General features: G+C 32.6%; 2 protein-coding genes and 1 pseudogene across 2 annotated transcripts; 2 read left to right on the top strand and 1 right to left on the bottom strand.

Annotated features, from left to right (window-relative positions):
* Nucleotides 1-9,733: 9,733 nt before the first annotated feature.
* On the top strand, nucleotides 9,734-11,399 carry LOC134280591 (uncharacterized). The gene is made up of 3 exons (XM_062763039.1): nucleotides 9,734-10,218; nucleotides 10,454-10,593; nucleotides 11,093-11,399. The coding sequence occupies exons 1-3, from the start codon at nucleotides 9,757-9,759 to the stop codon at nucleotides 11,397-11,399; spliced, it is 909 nt and encodes a 302-aa protein (XP_062619023.1). The 5' UTR covers nucleotides 9,734-9,756.
* A 542-nt stretch (nucleotides 11,400-11,941) lies between these two features.
* Nucleotides 11,942-13,466, top strand: LOC134280593 (uncharacterized; annotated as a pseudogene).
* On the bottom strand, nucleotides 13,467-16,504 carry LOC134280590 (uncharacterized). The gene is made up of 4 exons (XM_062763038.1): nucleotides 16,193-16,504; nucleotides 15,603-15,795; nucleotides 15,288-15,468; nucleotides 13,467-14,927 (listed from the first exon to the last, which is right to left on the bottom strand). Exons 1-4 carry the CDS (start codon nucleotides 16,502-16,504, stop codon nucleotides 14,093-14,095), a joined length of 1,521 nt encoding a protein of 506 aa, XP_062619022.1. The 3' UTR covers nucleotides 13,467-14,092.
* Nucleotides 16,505-17,037: the final 533 nt, after the last annotated feature.

Here is a 17,037-nt window from a genome sequence, read left to right as displayed (position 1 = left end):
CGATAATGACCTTTTATTATAAAAACGTGTATATCTGTCCTGAATCAATATCTAATGAAAATCTTTCCCATCATTAAACTTTAAGTCTTTCAACTTTCAACTTTCTTTTTCGCGTACTTTACGGCTCTAATAATTTGATATTATTTAAAAGAAGAGGCCAAAACTATACAAATTACTGTTTTATAAAAGGTTGTAGGCAATCTGGATACATTTTTAATGTCTGATATGGAAAAAAGACTCCCATATTCATGACTGGTTTTTTGTAAATTTTTCACTGAAAATGACAGTTTAAACTATGATTTTTCATCTTATTTAGCTACAAATTATGCCCCGAAACACCTTACATGTATTTGACCAAGCTAAGGTTAAGGAATTTATTTCTCAAATTTGGTAAATCTGTAGGCATCTTTCACTTACTAGATCTTGACCTTAATCCTATGGCTTGTGTAAGTCAAGACTAGGTATACGAAGAAATGGATGCTATCTCTGAAAAATTCTTTTTGATATCTATTTAATTTTTTAGTTCTTCGGAAAAATTGGAGAATACCCCCCCCCCCCCGCAATGTTTTCACTTAGGAATTTAATATGTTACCTATCTTAAATGAAAACTATATTTTCTAAAAAAAAAAATTCCTAAGACTCAAATAAATGTGTAGAGCCACTTATCTTTTGAAATTTTTAACTTCTTAAATGGCACCCGATTTTCCCTTGTAATGAAATTTGGGTAATTATGCTTAGTTCAATTGTTGAGGCATAATCCTAGATATATCATAATTTAGCAGGGCCAAATAAAAATCCTATTCAAAAGTTAAGGAATGTAAGAAATTTGAAAATCAAATGAAATATAAATATACTTAATAATGAGGACCTTAGATCACTTACTTGAAAAGGTCCTAAATATAGGGAACCCCGATCCTTCAACTAGCGTCGGAATTTCATAAATATTATGGATTCTGTTGAAGATTACACCAGGGGATTGGCCAGATATGGAGAAGAAGACGTTGATACTTTGTCAGAATGTATAAAATGTATCAGATTCATGATACAATCGCATAATAAAGATTGAAGGGCAATATGCAAACCATCTATGCTTCTGTATTCAGTAATCTGTTGCCTTCAACTCGATATTTAGATAAATCGACGACGTATTGTCAATCAAAAATTGTAATTTCCATTCTTATGTTGACACGATATATCCTGGTGAGCTTGAGATAAAACATGCAGCAGAGTCTGATTCATACTTGGATATTTTACTTGAAAAAGACGTTAATGGTAATCTAACAATCAAGCTCTAGGATAAACGTGATGACTTTCACTTTTCAATTGTTAACTTCCCTTACTTATGCAGCAATATACTGTTTCGATTACAGGACACATCGTTTGCAGACATCTAGTCGTAAGAATGTGCACTTGTGCAAACGTTACAAATATGCACTTTTATGTGTTCGAAAATAATTAAAATTACAAAGAACGGAAAGATAATTTCTGATAAATAATCGAATTCATCAATCTCATCAACGTCTTAATTAAAATTTTATTCAAGATCTTTAAATCTATTATATTTTTATTTAATGAACGAATTATCAATGCACATCATTCGAATTATTTCTCCTAGATTTTGTGGAAAAAAGACTACATAATTCACGTGAAATGAAAATAAACCCTTGATTTCTTTTCAAAATAGATGAATCAATATGCAGAGCAGAGACTGTTAAGTCTGGTAAGTTACTGACATATTCATTTCTCTCAAGAAATGAGTGGTTATCTTCTTTTAAGGATATGCAACGGATATTCTTGATTTCAGATTATGGTGTCGTCAGATAAACATATACAAAAAATCAGGATGCCTTACCAGAGGCTTTTTTTAAAGATACCAATTGATGAAAAATCTTTGGATGATTTAAAGAACAATAAAATAAAAACACTGAACATATATTCTAGATGTCTCTTTTATCCATTTTTGTTTTAGAAGGAGTGTACAACACCATATATAGACATTTAAATATAGAACACAGTCCCTTCAGGAATTGGAAGTCTTCAACTCCATGGAAAAGGACAAATAAGTTCAAACTACGTTGCGTATCTCCTTATAATAATTTGTTTCATTGCAAAGACGGTTACCTAACTTATATTTTGTTTTCATTATTTTTAAACAATGAAACTTTCAGGAACAATAATTCGTAAAAGGTCTCGATGAAATCTGTACTCTAACCTTATTTTTTTTAATGCAAAAATAAATACAGGGTTTCTTCTTTCTATCACTTTTGCTCGCGCTTCTTAAAGTGCCATTAACCCCCTGTTCCTTTTTACTTTAGCAGACGGCACGAATACTCTAAATTAGTACTTTAAAAAGCTAATTCAGAGTATATTGCCCTCCAAGGAAGAGAATGGGGCGAATGGGGGGAGGCTTTAAAAAGCGCGAGTAAAACTACTTCCAACGCATTTCAAAATCAAAACAGAAAATCTTTTTTTTGTTTTAAGCATTTTGATCTCAGGTATAGACAAAAATCAAACAAAAAAACAGAATTCTATGTGATATTTATTAGAAAGATGGTTAAAATTCAGCGTATTTCTAGTATATAGACGACCTAGTGTCAAAACCAAACTGATTTGAAAACATTAAGGGGGAATATGGACAATGCATATTTACATACCTCAAAGACAATAACTGATATAGTACTTACGACATAAACATCTTAAAGATACATGTAGCAATAATCTACAGGGTAAATTTTCTCTCAAAAATGTCCTTGATACAGTTTATACAGAGTAAATCAAAGCTGAAGCAACAACACTGATGATAGTGAGATTTTACGGGGTAAATCTTCAGCAGTCCTTGTCCTTCTGGATTTATCCGTTGCTTTTTATGTTATTGACCATAAGATACTGTTCTAACGCCTAACTGTGTCTTATGGATTCCGTGATGGTGCTCTTGAGTGGATCAAGTCTTACCTCAAGAACAGAAAACAATGTGTCACAATTGGATCCGTCCGATCAGAGTCTAGACAGCTGCCTTTTGGTGTCCCCCAAGGATCTGTACTCGGACCGAAATTGTATTCCCTCTTCTCCAAACCCATTGGAATCATATGCCATCGACATGGAATGATATATCACTGCTATGCAGATGATACACAAATGTACATGATTATAAGACCACTGGAAAATTGGAACAATTATTTCTCTCGACTTGAAGCGTGTCTTAGTGAAATAGGTTCATGGATGACATCAAACTTACTCAAACTAAACCAAGAAAAGACCGAGTTAATAATCTTTACCACAAAGCAACACCAGAAGTATCTGCCAAAATTACAACTAAAAGTTGGTGAAAATATCATTGAAAGCGTTCCATGTGTAAAAAAAAATCTAGGCGCGTTTTTCGATCAACATCTTACTATGGAAAAACAGGTATCTTCGGTCCTCGAATTATGCTATTTCCAAATAAGCAATATTGGACGTATACGGCGCTTTCTTACAAAAGAAGCCTGCAAGACCATGATGAATGTCGTTATCACTGCCAGATTGGACTATGGGAACTGCCTTCTATATGGAGTGTCAAAGGCCTTACTAGAACGGATTCAAAAAGTCCAGAACACGGCAGCTCGTTTTGTTACAAGATAATCGAAACGGGAGCATATTACACCTATCCTAGCTGATCTTCATTGGCTACCCGTTTCTTTTCGTCCACAATATAAAATTTTGACGTATGTCTACCAGTCCTTACACGGGTTAGCTCCTTCTTACATCAAAGATCTTATAATTGAATACAAGTTCACCAGATCACTACGATCTGAGTCAACATCACGGTTAGTTGTTCCTAAGATCAGGACGAAGACATATGGCGAACGTCGACTTGGTTGGGCAGCAGCATTTTTGTGGAACGACCTTCCTGATGACATAAAGCAGGTCCAGTCCCTGGATATTTTTAAAAGACAATTAAAGACGCATTTTTATAAAATAGCTTTTTAATTATCAGGTGCTCAACTTTTAGCAGCAAATTACAAATGATGTTCCTTTATTGAGTTTTATTAATGGCGTAATTGTATTTTGTATGTAATTTTAGTATTTCAGTGTTATAATTTCGAACACATGAGTATGGGTTAATATTTTTTATATGTTTTCATAGCTTTTAAATTATGTTTACTTGCGTTTTATTGTACAGCGCTTTAGAGTTAAATTATTAATATTTAGCGCTTTATAAATTCATATATTATTATTATTATTAAATTTTCCCCCAAATAAAATTTCTGATACAGTATTAATGACTTGCACCATCTTAAAAACCTACGATCGAGTGTAGTTTCCTCTCAAAAACGGCATCGATACAGTTCATATACAGTAATTCAAAGCTAAAGTAAAAATCCTGATGATGGTAGGACTTTACGGGTTAAATTTCCCGGTAAGAAATTCACTAAACACAGTATTTATGAGTAGCAACATTTTAAGAAAGAACAAATCCACAGAGTAAATTTCCTATCAAAAATAACATTGATACAGTTGGTATACGGTAATTCTACAGCAAAAACTACTATCATGATGACGGCAAGACTTTACAGGGTAAATTTCACTACAAAGAAAACAAATCAAACAATATTCACCACTCTTCGAAAGAGCGAATATTACAATTTGAAACTCTGCCGTACTCTGCAGAGTTAATTTTCTCTCAAAATGACAATGAAGCAAAATGACATTGATACAGTTTATACACAGTAATTTAAATCTAAAGCAAAAGGCTTGATGATTGCAGGACTTTACGGGGTAAATTTCCCTCCAAGAAATTCACTTAACACAGTATTAATACTGTGTCAGAGATTTTATTTGGGGGAAAATTTACACCATAAAATCTACTATCATCAGTGCTGTTGCTTCAGCTTTGATTTACTGTGTGTAAACTGTATCAATGACATTTTTGAGAGGAAATTAACCCTGTAGATTATTGCTACATGTATCTTTAAGATGTTTCAAGTCATAAATACTGTATCAGTTGTTGTCTTTGTTGGGAAATTTATCCCGTAAAGTCTTGCTATCGTTTTATGTGAATATGCATTATCCATATTCCCTCTAAATGTTTTCAAATCAGTTTGGTTTTCACGCTAGATCATCTATATACTAAACACACGCTGAAATTTCACCATCGTTTTAATAAATATTATATAAAATTCCGTATTTTGTTTGATTTTGTCAATACCTGAGGGCAAAATGCTTAAAAGAGAAAAAAAAATTTCTGTTTTGATTTTGGAATGCGTTTTCTTTCAATTTCAGCATGTGTTGCTAAATATTTCAGCTTTTGTCAAGCTATCAAAGATTTAAAGTCTTTCTTTTTATACCAATATCTGCAATTAGGAATTTGCATAATTTTTGCATTGCAATTTGAATTACAATTTGTTGGAGTGCTTGAAATTTCTTAATTTTGGATTTGTGTTTTGCTCTCACTTTTTTGCCTCCTATACACTTTGATTTTTTATTCAATTACTTGCCAGGAAATACGATTCATCATTTGCTAGACTATACACTGAGAACAGACTTAAGTCAAAAATTTCAAATCAATATAATTTTTTATATAATTTTGATAATAAAACAATTTTTTTTACAATATCTTTGTATTGAAATATTATGCAAACTTGCAAAGTTTTGATAACGATAATCATAATTTATTCAAAATCAAAATTTTGACTTAAGTCACTTCTCAGTTCATGATCTCCTGGCTAGATCCCAATTTGAACTTCATTGCTGTAATAATCTTCATTTCCCATCTTATGTCATAATTGGTTCTCATATCTATATCCTTTATATGAATTAGTACAATAATGAGCAGGAATCAAGCAAGAAACAAAAGTTCTCATTGTTTTTTTTTATAGATTATTCTTTGAAACTTCTTTCATTTTTTTTAATGATAATGATAAATCGCACATTTCAATTATGAAAATAAAATGAGTAGAATAAAAGTTTTAAAAATCAAATTTAAACTGATCTAACGCAGTCGTTTAAAAAATCTTCAAAATATTTCCACACCCATGCCTCTTTGTTCAAGGAACAACCATAAAAAGCAGAAATAAAGGATTGATTATTGTAAGATTTAAACATCTGTAAAACATTGTAATGAAAAGCATTTTTAAAAGTAGAATCGTATCTAGTCCAATGTAATTTCAAGAATCGTTATTGCAGCATTAAATATTCTATAAAAAGATCTTAATTCCCTCATCCTACTTACCTTTCAATGTAACATATTTTGCAATAACGTAGATTAAATGGCCTAACAAGGTTCCTATGTGATTATTTTAAACTTGTTTTCATTGACAAGCGTCTTGTTAGGAGGAACAGGCTAAAGATTTCTAAAGATATAAAGAATAAAATTGGCTCATTTTCAAAAAGTTTAATATAGACTTAACAACATCTGTTTGACCAAGTTGTAGTAATTGTTGATGTTAAAAAATGTTGCTCCATGTCAGAAGTGTAACAGAAAAAAAGTAAACATTACATACAATTATACACAGAGTGCAACCAAAAAGAGAAATCTGCGTACAATCTACCACGAGTAAAACATGCCAATTAGCTTTTTCCTGCTTTATCAATACATACAGGTGATGAGTCTATAAAGCAAGTCTTTAATGTAGCTAACTAGGAAGCTTTGATTGATCATAATAAGATCTTTTCTGTATAACATATATATCAAATATTCAGTTTTCAAATCGAAGAAAGAATATGTAAGCATAAATATAGTCAGTCATCACTGCAATAGTAGTTAATACGATATTTATATAATAGTGTTGCATTATGCATGTACTATGCCTAAATAGTAGGCAGGGTTTGACACATGGTGCACGAGCCGGAGGCGAGTGCACTATGTGTCAAACCCTGCCTACTATTTAGGCATAGTACATGCATAATGCAAAACTATTGTTATTATTATGCTGACTGTTGTAATTATTTATGCGGCAATCTATTTAACTTTTTCCTGAAAACATGGGTGCTAACACAGCGCACCTGCAAGAACTGATTCAAAATCTTCATGCTAAAATTGGTTGCATGCTAAGTTATTTTGATTACTAGTATTTTCTCTAAATAAGTCGGGATTTTCCGTCCCAAAGCAACTCATCTTTATTTTCCGTTGTGTAAGTAATACTGATTTGTTTGAAGACGTCGATTCTCATTGATATTTTTCTTTTACATCCTTCAATCAAGCGCTATATAAAAAAGCGTTTTAATGACCCCGTGATATCAGTTCATCTAACGATCTGTATGTAATTAGTTTGAAACTTTGTTGTACACATTTATCTAAGGTTACTTAGAATAATATAACTGTTTTCAAATGATATTTGTCTATTATCTCCTTCTTGTGTCAATTGTGTAAATTAAGTTTATATATTTAATAAAATCCCTCCATTCAGTGATCGTCTCTGTGGCGTAATCGATAAGGCATCGGACTGACAACCGCATGGTCGTGAGTTCGATTCCCGGCGTGTGCATGGAAGAATATTAATCAGTAAATGAAGCCGTGCACTATTTCGGCATAGTATACATATACTATATAAATCCTTAGACCACTATGCGAGAATAGTATGGTATGGGTTATATAGAGACAAACTGACAGGAAGCATAATAATAAACAACAGACCAAGAAAGACTGCAAAGTACGTTTTAACATTTTAGGATACCATGAGGCTTTGGTGTCGATTTCTAATATCAATCAGTACATCAATATCTTGTTTTGTGTTGGGCTTCATGAGATACTATTTCAAGGTTTGTATGTAAATATCTACTACAATGAATTAAAAATTACGCTAACAATATATGTTTTAATTCCACGGTGTGAAAAATTCACGATATCTCAAAAAGTTCCGATTGCGATGGTTTTAATTCACGATCCAAGAAATTAATTCAAAATTTCATATAAACATTTAAACGTTTTGTTTTTAAAACTAATAATAACATTCACGCTGGGTTTAATTTCACGGGAAAATGATGAAAAACGAACATAGCGAAATTAAAACCATCGTAATTATTTGCCAATTTACAGTATCTCAAACTAAGTGGAAGATAAAAGAATGTTTGCAGGTTATTAAGTGTGAGAATTTAACAGCATTTTTCATGGCTCTTGAAAAGCATGCCTTGTTAAGAAAATGATATAGTAACTGAAGGAATTCTACTGTAATACACTTCTAAGCCTTTTGTCAAAATAATAGAGGTTTTAAAAAAGTTCTAATTAAATGAATGCACATTAATCCTCTACATACACTTTAAACTCAATGTTGCAATACTTGACATCTTTATTCCCAATTCAATGTGGAATATGAACATTTAAGGAAATGCTGGCATTTAGGTTCCCAAAATTTATTGGATAATATTTTAAAAATCAAAGGGGGTCATTTAATTTTTTTGTTTACTTGCATGGTTTTAGACTGTATAGGAGATGAACTGAAAGGACTAATTGATGGAAATGGCATACGTTTGTGTATATGCTCCAAGGGAAAGTGGATCTGCCCATTCCATTTAGACAATACAACGGCTACTGATATATGTAAAACGGGTAAGAACATGCTTATTTAACGCCATTATACGAAAAAAATCAAGATGTGTTCGTGAATTACAAATGTCTCCATATACCAGCTTAAAGGTTGTTTAAAGTTTCACAAACTCAAATCATAACCTTTTAAGCACTATGATCCAAATTTAAGTTAAAATTAAATGATCAAACACCAAGGTTGGGGTCAAGTGTATTGTCATCAGAAACAAACAAGGAAAAAATATAAAAGCCCTATGACGAGCTGTTCAAAAGGTATGGCCAAGGTCAAAGGATTTAAAAATACTTCACGTTCCAAGTTCAAAAGTGATGATATCCAAGAGTTGAAGTATAATATTTTAAAATAGAAAAATATATCGTCATACACTTACACACTGTCTTTGCTCTTTTGAATTCAGCACTATTGTTGTTTTACAGAAAATTATTTCCATTGAGCCAATCAGAAAGAAAATTAGAACTGAAAATTTTTTCTTGATTATGAATATATGATTTCTTCCTTATTTCAAAGAACAACCTGATGATGGCAGGTTTATATGTAATGCAGGAGATATCAAACCGGGTGAGTTGCTTCACTTTCAATCTCTCACTCTTTTCTGCTCGAATCTATTATGAAGGATAAAAATTAATCAACAGTCTCGTAAAAAGGCAACATTTCGTAAGTTCTATATACAATGATCTTGTCAACAAATGTAATTTATCGTTAACATCATTTGCTGACTGACGTTTTTCATACTAATTGTTACTAGTCTACACTGAATTGTCGACGTATTTTGTCGTAATTTTCCGCCCATGATAAGGAGAACATGGAGAATGTGACTGGTTTGCAGGGAATGCTCACTCCTCCATGGCACCTGATCCCACCTTTGATGTTTTTGATGTCCTCGTTTGCTCTTTTCCTATATTGTATTGTTTAATGGATTATGTGCTTGAATACTGTTCGTTTTCTTTTCTTTTTAGACAATGGAAACATAGATGCATTTCAAAATAAAGTTATTTTTGGCTTCTTATATTTTTTATTCATCTGTCCTGAATTCTAGGTAATGAAAATTTGAATTAAAAAATTACTTCAAAGTTTAAAGAAGTTACATTATTGTTCCATAATGCGGCTATGTTATCATACTAAATACATGTAACATCCATATCTATGGCTCTTTGGGACAACCCTCTTAGTAGAAAAAAGTTTTCAGACTTCAAATCCTTCTTTTTAAGAATAAGCCTTTTCACGATAAATCTCGCACATGCGCACAAACGCTTCCGGACGGCAAACGAATTTTGTTTACATTGGTGACCTTTATACAACTATGTCAAAGCGGGAGAGTTTAAATAAGTTAAAAGTTAATGTGCTGCGAAAGCTTGCCGAAGAACACGGAATTAACGTTACTAAAAAGAAAAAAGAAGAAATCATACAGGATTTATTAATATGCCAGACGTCACCCTCTGTTCTCACACCGATCGTGCAGCAAGATTCCGCTGGAGGTTCCTTGATAGTACCCTCTCAGGACAGTTTACCACCCTTTAATGCCGTGATTTATGAGTCTCCAGACCATTCTTATATTCCCAAAATAACTTTCACTGATATTTACAACTTTATTATTGAAAGACCTACACCGTGTGGTAGTACAGTGAAAAATTTCAAGGGTCTAGACAGATCTGTCAAGCACTTCGAGGCTGGTGATGTGCAAGACATTAAGGTATCACAGGTATGGGATAAAAATGTCATTTTGTTTTTAAAAATATTATGAACTCTTATAAACTTACATGTCAATTGAATTATTCTATTTTACATTTTTTCAAATGCATGTACAATTTACATGTTTGCAAGAAAAGAACTGTGGAGTCTGGATTATTTACAGGCAGTATTATTTTTAATCAAAACATCTGAAATTATTAATGTGTCAATCATCCATTCAATAAATAAAGTGCATTTTCACATAGATAAACCCATCCGTGATCTATGTGAGAGCAACATGCCAGGCTTCTATGAAAAAGCAGCAGTACCAAGTCTTCCTATGTGTGTCAACATCCAACACAGGCAAACCACATATACAGCATGGATATTGCCAGTGTCCTATAGGGTAAAATATTTAAATAATACAGTACTATTACACTTTGAAATGCTTCTGGACTGGTTTAATGGTTTATATTAGAGTACACTACACAGAATTACAAAGCCATTATTTTTCACTGAATGATATTAGTACATTACTCATTATATTTAATATTTGTTTCACATCATAAATTGTGTCACTTTCCCTAATATGACTTTTAGTTTAAAGTTTATGTATGAAGAATTATGTTGAAATAGTCCCCACCCTCTCTGACTCCCCAAACATGACAACAATGAAGTTGACAGTTTAGGGCTTTAGGCTATTATTTTGTGAATTGGTATTCATTTATTTTAATAGTGGAAATTATATAATTCTAAAAGGATGTGTAAAATAATGAGAAATACCCTTTTCAATAAAAAAAAAAGCAGAAATTTGATACATGTACTTAAAAAGTATATACATGTATATACTGTGTAATTATGTAATTGTTTACATGCATTATTCCTTGAAGCCTTTCTACTTTTAGGTTAGCACAGGCATGTAGCCATATAGGTGCACTTCTCTTTGCACTCAGCCATGCCAAACCTGGTGAGACACAAGGAAGTTGTACATCTCAGCCATGTAAATGGATCATTCCCGGGCGCCAGGTGAAGCCGACTCGGCCCATGAGCTCTTTGCCCAAAAAGTCCAAGCCTCTACATACAGACACTGAAGATGATCCAGTTGCCTCTTTTGATCCTCGCCACTCGGATGACAAAAAGATGGATCTGCATAATACTCTGCAGCAGTTGAAAGACTTAAGAGATACCTTCCCACAAACAGGTAGGAATTAATAAATATTTCTAAATATCAATTCATATTATGATTTATTTGAGGAATTTAAGGATACATGCTTTAATGCACAAAATTTTGATGCATGAATTGGTTATTAGAACCATTTTAAGCTTAGTTTGGACTTTCAGTAAGGCATGACATTCTAGACATTGCATAATTAGCTTCTGAAATGTACACTTCCTTCACAGTTGAAATGTACATTGGATAGAAATTTGGGCAAATGCCAATCAGTGTATAGAATAACCGATATTAATATCTTAACCAATGAGAATCTTTTCGCCATTTGATGACAGGCAGTAAGCATGTAGCGCCAAAAATGTCATGCCTTACTAATAGTCCAAAATAAGTGTGAAATGGTTCTATTCTTGTACCTCAGTTTTTGATATTAATGAAAACTATAAATATTCTGATGTATTAAGAAGTTGTTTATTTTCTATGATTACTTCTTTTTTTTTATTTTATCATTACATTTTAATTAAAAAAATTTGTCTCTTTATTGGGCCTCATTATAAAGAAACTTTATGCATTTGTTGCTTAAGGTATGTCACACATATGGAATATTCCTGATGCTGTCCCAGATGCTATTCAGGAGATGGAGGTCCAGGATTTTGAGGATATCATGATTACCAGGATGAAAAGTCTCATCTTCTGTGAGGGTAATGGTAATGAAATTTGTTAATAATGTTGATTCTAAAAAAAGCATCTTAAAACATTTTTGAACAGTGACATGGTATACATTTGATCTGTACCTTCTTTTAAGTATTACACCTTATTTACATCAAGTTCTTTATTAATTTTCAAATTTCAGCACCTCCATTTGCAATTGACCATGAATTGGTAGAGTTCACTGAGAAGAGTACAAGAGATCAGAGAACATCTGACATGTGGCAGAAACTACACATTGGTCGACTGACTAGTTCTTTGTTCGGTGACGTTTTGAAAGCTGGACCCAATCCAAATTCTTTAATCAAGCAAATTGTGGAGGGTTCCAGTCTTCATAAGTAAGTTGTATTCTCCATGGTAATTCTATACATGTACTAATGTATTCTGAACTTGTGATGTAAGAAATTGTTCATTTGGTTCTGAATATTAATGTTTACCCCAAATGGGACTACAGGGATTATTAGTTAACTTTGTATTTTAATTGTACTGTAAATTTCTACAGGAAAATTACATAATCCTGAAAGCAAAATATCATAATAGTAAACAGGGGGATAATAAACTTTAAAGTAAAATAAAAAAACATAGCAGAATTTAACCAGCTATTTATACATGTAAAATTAATTAGTTTTTAGCATGTGTGTCAGTTTACTGATCTGACACCACACTTTAACATATGTAGAATACTAATCAAATTTTTGCCACTCACAAAATAAATTTGTGATATACATTTGTTTCCCAATGTTTGTATACCCTTTTCAGCTAATTTTTTTAAAAGAAACTAAGTTCTGTTTTATTTCTTTAGGTATGCTGCTCTACCACCAGCTGTTAAATGGGGACAGGAAAAGGAAGCCCAGGCACGATCTGACTATGTTAATCTGAAATCTGCCATTAACAACAACTTTTCCGTCGAAGATACAGGTCTCACTTTGTGTGCAGATCATGCGTTTTTGGGTGCTTCCAGTGATGGGAAGGTTTTGGATGGTGACAACATAGGTCTCTTGGAAATTAAATGCCCCTATTCCATCCAGGGAACCCAAGTAACCAGGAAGGAAGTGGGTGAAATTATTGCCATGGGATACCCCAATTTTTGCCTGGAGGAGAGTCTGGATGGGCCACGTCTCAAAAAGAGCCACAAGTACTATGCACAAGTCCAAGGGGAATTGGCAATTAATTAAAGGATATCCCTGGTGTGACTTTGTCGTTTGGACAGATGCTGCACAAAACAATATTTGTATTGACAGGGTATATTTTGATTCTGAGTTTGTGGCATCTATGATGCCTAGACTTATTGATTTTTATATGCACCACATAGCCAAGAAGTAATTAAAACAAACACTGTATGAAATGATATGAATCATATATTCAAAAAATTTCATTATTTGTTTTCCATGAAATGAGCTAAATGAAATTTTTAATTAACTTTATTTATTTATTGACAAAAAAACCCACATGTGGCAAGAGTCATACATATTCAAATAAAGTATTCAAATCTAGTCACTGTCTTATGTTAGATGCATGACATATGAAGTTACAAATATTTCTTGTTGGTTTAACATCCGTTGGATTAAGAATTTTATAAGATATAAATGCCTTTTCTAAAAAGTTTACAATATTCACTTCACAATTATTTATAAAGAGTTGCAAAAAAATGTTCGTATTCAACATTGGTATGACAGTAAAATGATAAAATATCAAATACCTTGAAATATTAATTTGATCACAATATCAGCCAACCTCTATTTGTTATTTGTAGGTACTAATCTTAATTTTAATTTAATATCTTTTTAATTACTCCTTCATTCTTTAATACACTGTAGAACAGGAATTCACATCAAAGTTCTTCTAGTAAAATTAAATTTTTTTTCCATTCAAATTATAAGACCTCAAATAAGCTGAGAATATGATATCCGGTAATTGCATGTAAGAAAAATATATAGTTTAAACATGTATTGAAATTGATAACTCACAATAATCAATTTTGAAATGAGTGCACTATAATGTATATTTGGAATAAATACATGTACAAATATTAATTATTAACAAGTGGAACATCCAGATTTGTAAGCCAACAAATAACCTGAAAGATCTTGGTGATAAGTGGTTTCAAGGTTAGAGGCATAACACCATCTAAAATGTGAAAATTTTTCACTCTACCTATGCTCCTCTCTACATGAATTCTTAAAGAAGCTATCTCCTGAGTTTCAAATACCTCATCTGGTGAAAACTGTGGACTAACACCTCTAAATGGGGGTATGTTCAATTTACATTTCTTTTTTTCCAACAGATCTCTTATTGTAAAGCCTTTGTCAGCCATGACACTGTCATTTTCATCTAATAAATCTAAGATACCTGAATTCATTGTCAGTTCTCTGTCTGATATCTTACCTGGCCAGCCTACAGAAACAAAAGAAATAACACCTGATGGTGTGATACCAACAAGAAACTTCACAGTTGTATGGTGTTTATAGTTAGAATATGTTAAACTCTGATTTTCAAGATTTGAAGACCTCTGTATAAAAAGCTCTGTACAGTCAAGTATAACTCTAACAGAAGAATACTTAGCTTTGAAAGATAATGGCATAGTTCTATCAATAATATCTCGAGTAGGAAATGGATTGAGAGACTTAAGTTCACAGGAGAGTAAAGAAATCCAGGTGGAAAAGTATTTCGAAAAAGTACTCTCTGAAATACAAAATCTGTAAGCTAAGTCTGATGTGAAGAGGCCGAGTCTTAATCTGATGAGAACAGCAAATAACTGGTCGATCAATCCCAATGAGCCTATTGATACTCTCTGTCTGTCTGAATCCTGGTCTGTGTTGGAACCAACCCAATACCTCATTCTCTCTGCCTTAGGTCTCAGGAAACTATCATTAAAAAAAATTATTATCGTCAGAGTTACAGTATTAAAATAGAATTCATTGTGATGCAGATGTGAGATTTGGAGAAGAGGAAAACAAATACCGTAAATCTGGAAATTTTTACGTCGATTTTATTTTGCGAATTCGGGTCAAAATGGTGTTTATTAATTTTAACGTTTCAAAATTTTGCGAATTACCACTGCTTTGTTTACATTTTCTAACTGGTAATTTATTTATAAAAAAAATATTTTTGCGAATGCAATGAATGCACAAATTTGCTAAAAATTTATCTACGGCAAAAATTTCCAGATTTACGGTATTGTTTTCTTTTTTCCCAAAATGCTTTTGAAATTCCATCATACATACTTGAAAAGCCAGGTGAACACTGCAAAGGAAGGTAGCCCAGTGTAATACTTGGTCTTTCCATCATCATTGGCAATCTTCTCTGCACTCCATTTGTGCCGATCACGTTCTCTCTTGAGATCCTCCAACTCTTTCCTCAGGGCAAGGTTCTCCTCCAGTAGAGGGTCAGGGTCACATTGTACACCTATAAATTTTGTTTTGAAAACAAAAAAAAAATTGAGAGTGGTGTTACTTTCTTTCCTGCTGAAGACAGGTTAATATTGCATATATATATGTTTCACATTACATATATTCCTTGCCTTATGCATGTATATATACCTTTATCATTAAAGGTTTTTATGTCAATGTCATCTAATTTTAATGTCTCATCTGGTACGAAGGTGCTGTTGTTGTTCATATCCTGCGAGTCTGACTCTGGGGGTTGCAAACAGCAATAGCTGTGGGTGTATAAGCTAAATTCATGGTGCTGCTGCATTAAACGTCTGTCCCTAGCTTCTGCTTCATTAATTTCCTACAATTTGAAGTTTCAAGGTAATAAAATGGTGCAAATTATTTCAAACTTTAATACATGCTGTCAATCATTTTTTTAAAATTCAAACATTGACAGTGTCATACAAAAAAACCCTCCAGAATTAATTGTCATATGTTTTATATGTAAGGAATTGTATTTATGAGTATTAATATAGAATTTTACTTAATCTATATATATAGCTAGGGCTTCATTTTATGGGTCGGGTTAAACATGTGAATAGGTTAATATTTTTTCTATTAAATTTTATAGTGATAGGTAAAGAGACCTAGCTAAAAAACGAAGGCATATAAATCATGATTATAATAATGCATTTTTCTTATGAATATGACTATAACTATACATAGTGTGTTTATTTATATGCTTATATATAAGCTACCTGCTGCAAATTTCTTCTGCATTTTCTCTCTTCCCTAGCGACGTCAGAGTCAGTTTGCGGTTTTTCTTTGTAGGTGAAAATTGTTGGTATATAGTTCTCATCCTCCACTTCGTCGCTGTGCCACCCCCCTACAAAATGTTCAGAGCAGATCCGACTGTATTCGTTCGGTGCCCAGTCATCTCTGTTAATCGCACGAATCCAAGCCTTTCTCTTCTTACTGCCTTTTGGAAATCTGAAAAAACTTATGCCCTTGCCCTTTGCTTTCTCGCCTTGGCGATTAGAACACTGGTAAACAACGCAGTGAAAGACCATTACGTTGTTATTGTAAACAACCTTGGAATGCGGATGTTTTGTTGCCGTCCGGAAGCGTTTATACGCATGCGCCAAAAACAGGACCGCAGTTAACGTGAAAAGGCTTATGTATGAATGTTTTCAGAAAATAGTAGGTATAGAAACTTAAATATTTTAACTTTTACGGCCAAAACATTTATGGGACCTTCAAAGAAAATATTGTTGAGCTTGTTTTTCTTGAACTGTGTGCAGAAATCGGAATTATCTTTACTGAAGCATGAGAATGCAGAAGATTGCTAAAACAAAACAAAATTTAGGGGAAGATAATGACTCAAAATATCCGTGAAAACAAGTTTAATTCATTTGTTGGTTTGACATATTTTATTGTAATTTCTAATTACAAAGGAATTGGGCACAAGTTCTAAAAACTTATGACGCCCTCTCCCTATATATACGTCAAAATTGTATCAATCCGCTTGACGTTACGTTTAAAATATGAACACTCTAAAGGCGTTTTAAAGAGAGAAATTGACTTGTTTTATATTCTTAATGAT

This window comes from Saccostrea cucullata, unplaced genomic scaffold, assembly GCF_032062105.1.
Source record: "Saccostrea cucullata isolate Sc308-1 unplaced genomic scaffold, CSIRO_AGI_Scuc_v1 ctg1387, whole genome shotgun sequence".
Taxonomy (NCBI): Eukaryota; Metazoa; Mollusca; class Bivalvia; order Ostreida; family Ostreidae; genus Saccostrea; species Saccostrea cuccullata.
This window is presented reverse-complemented; position numbering and strand designations above follow the sequence as displayed.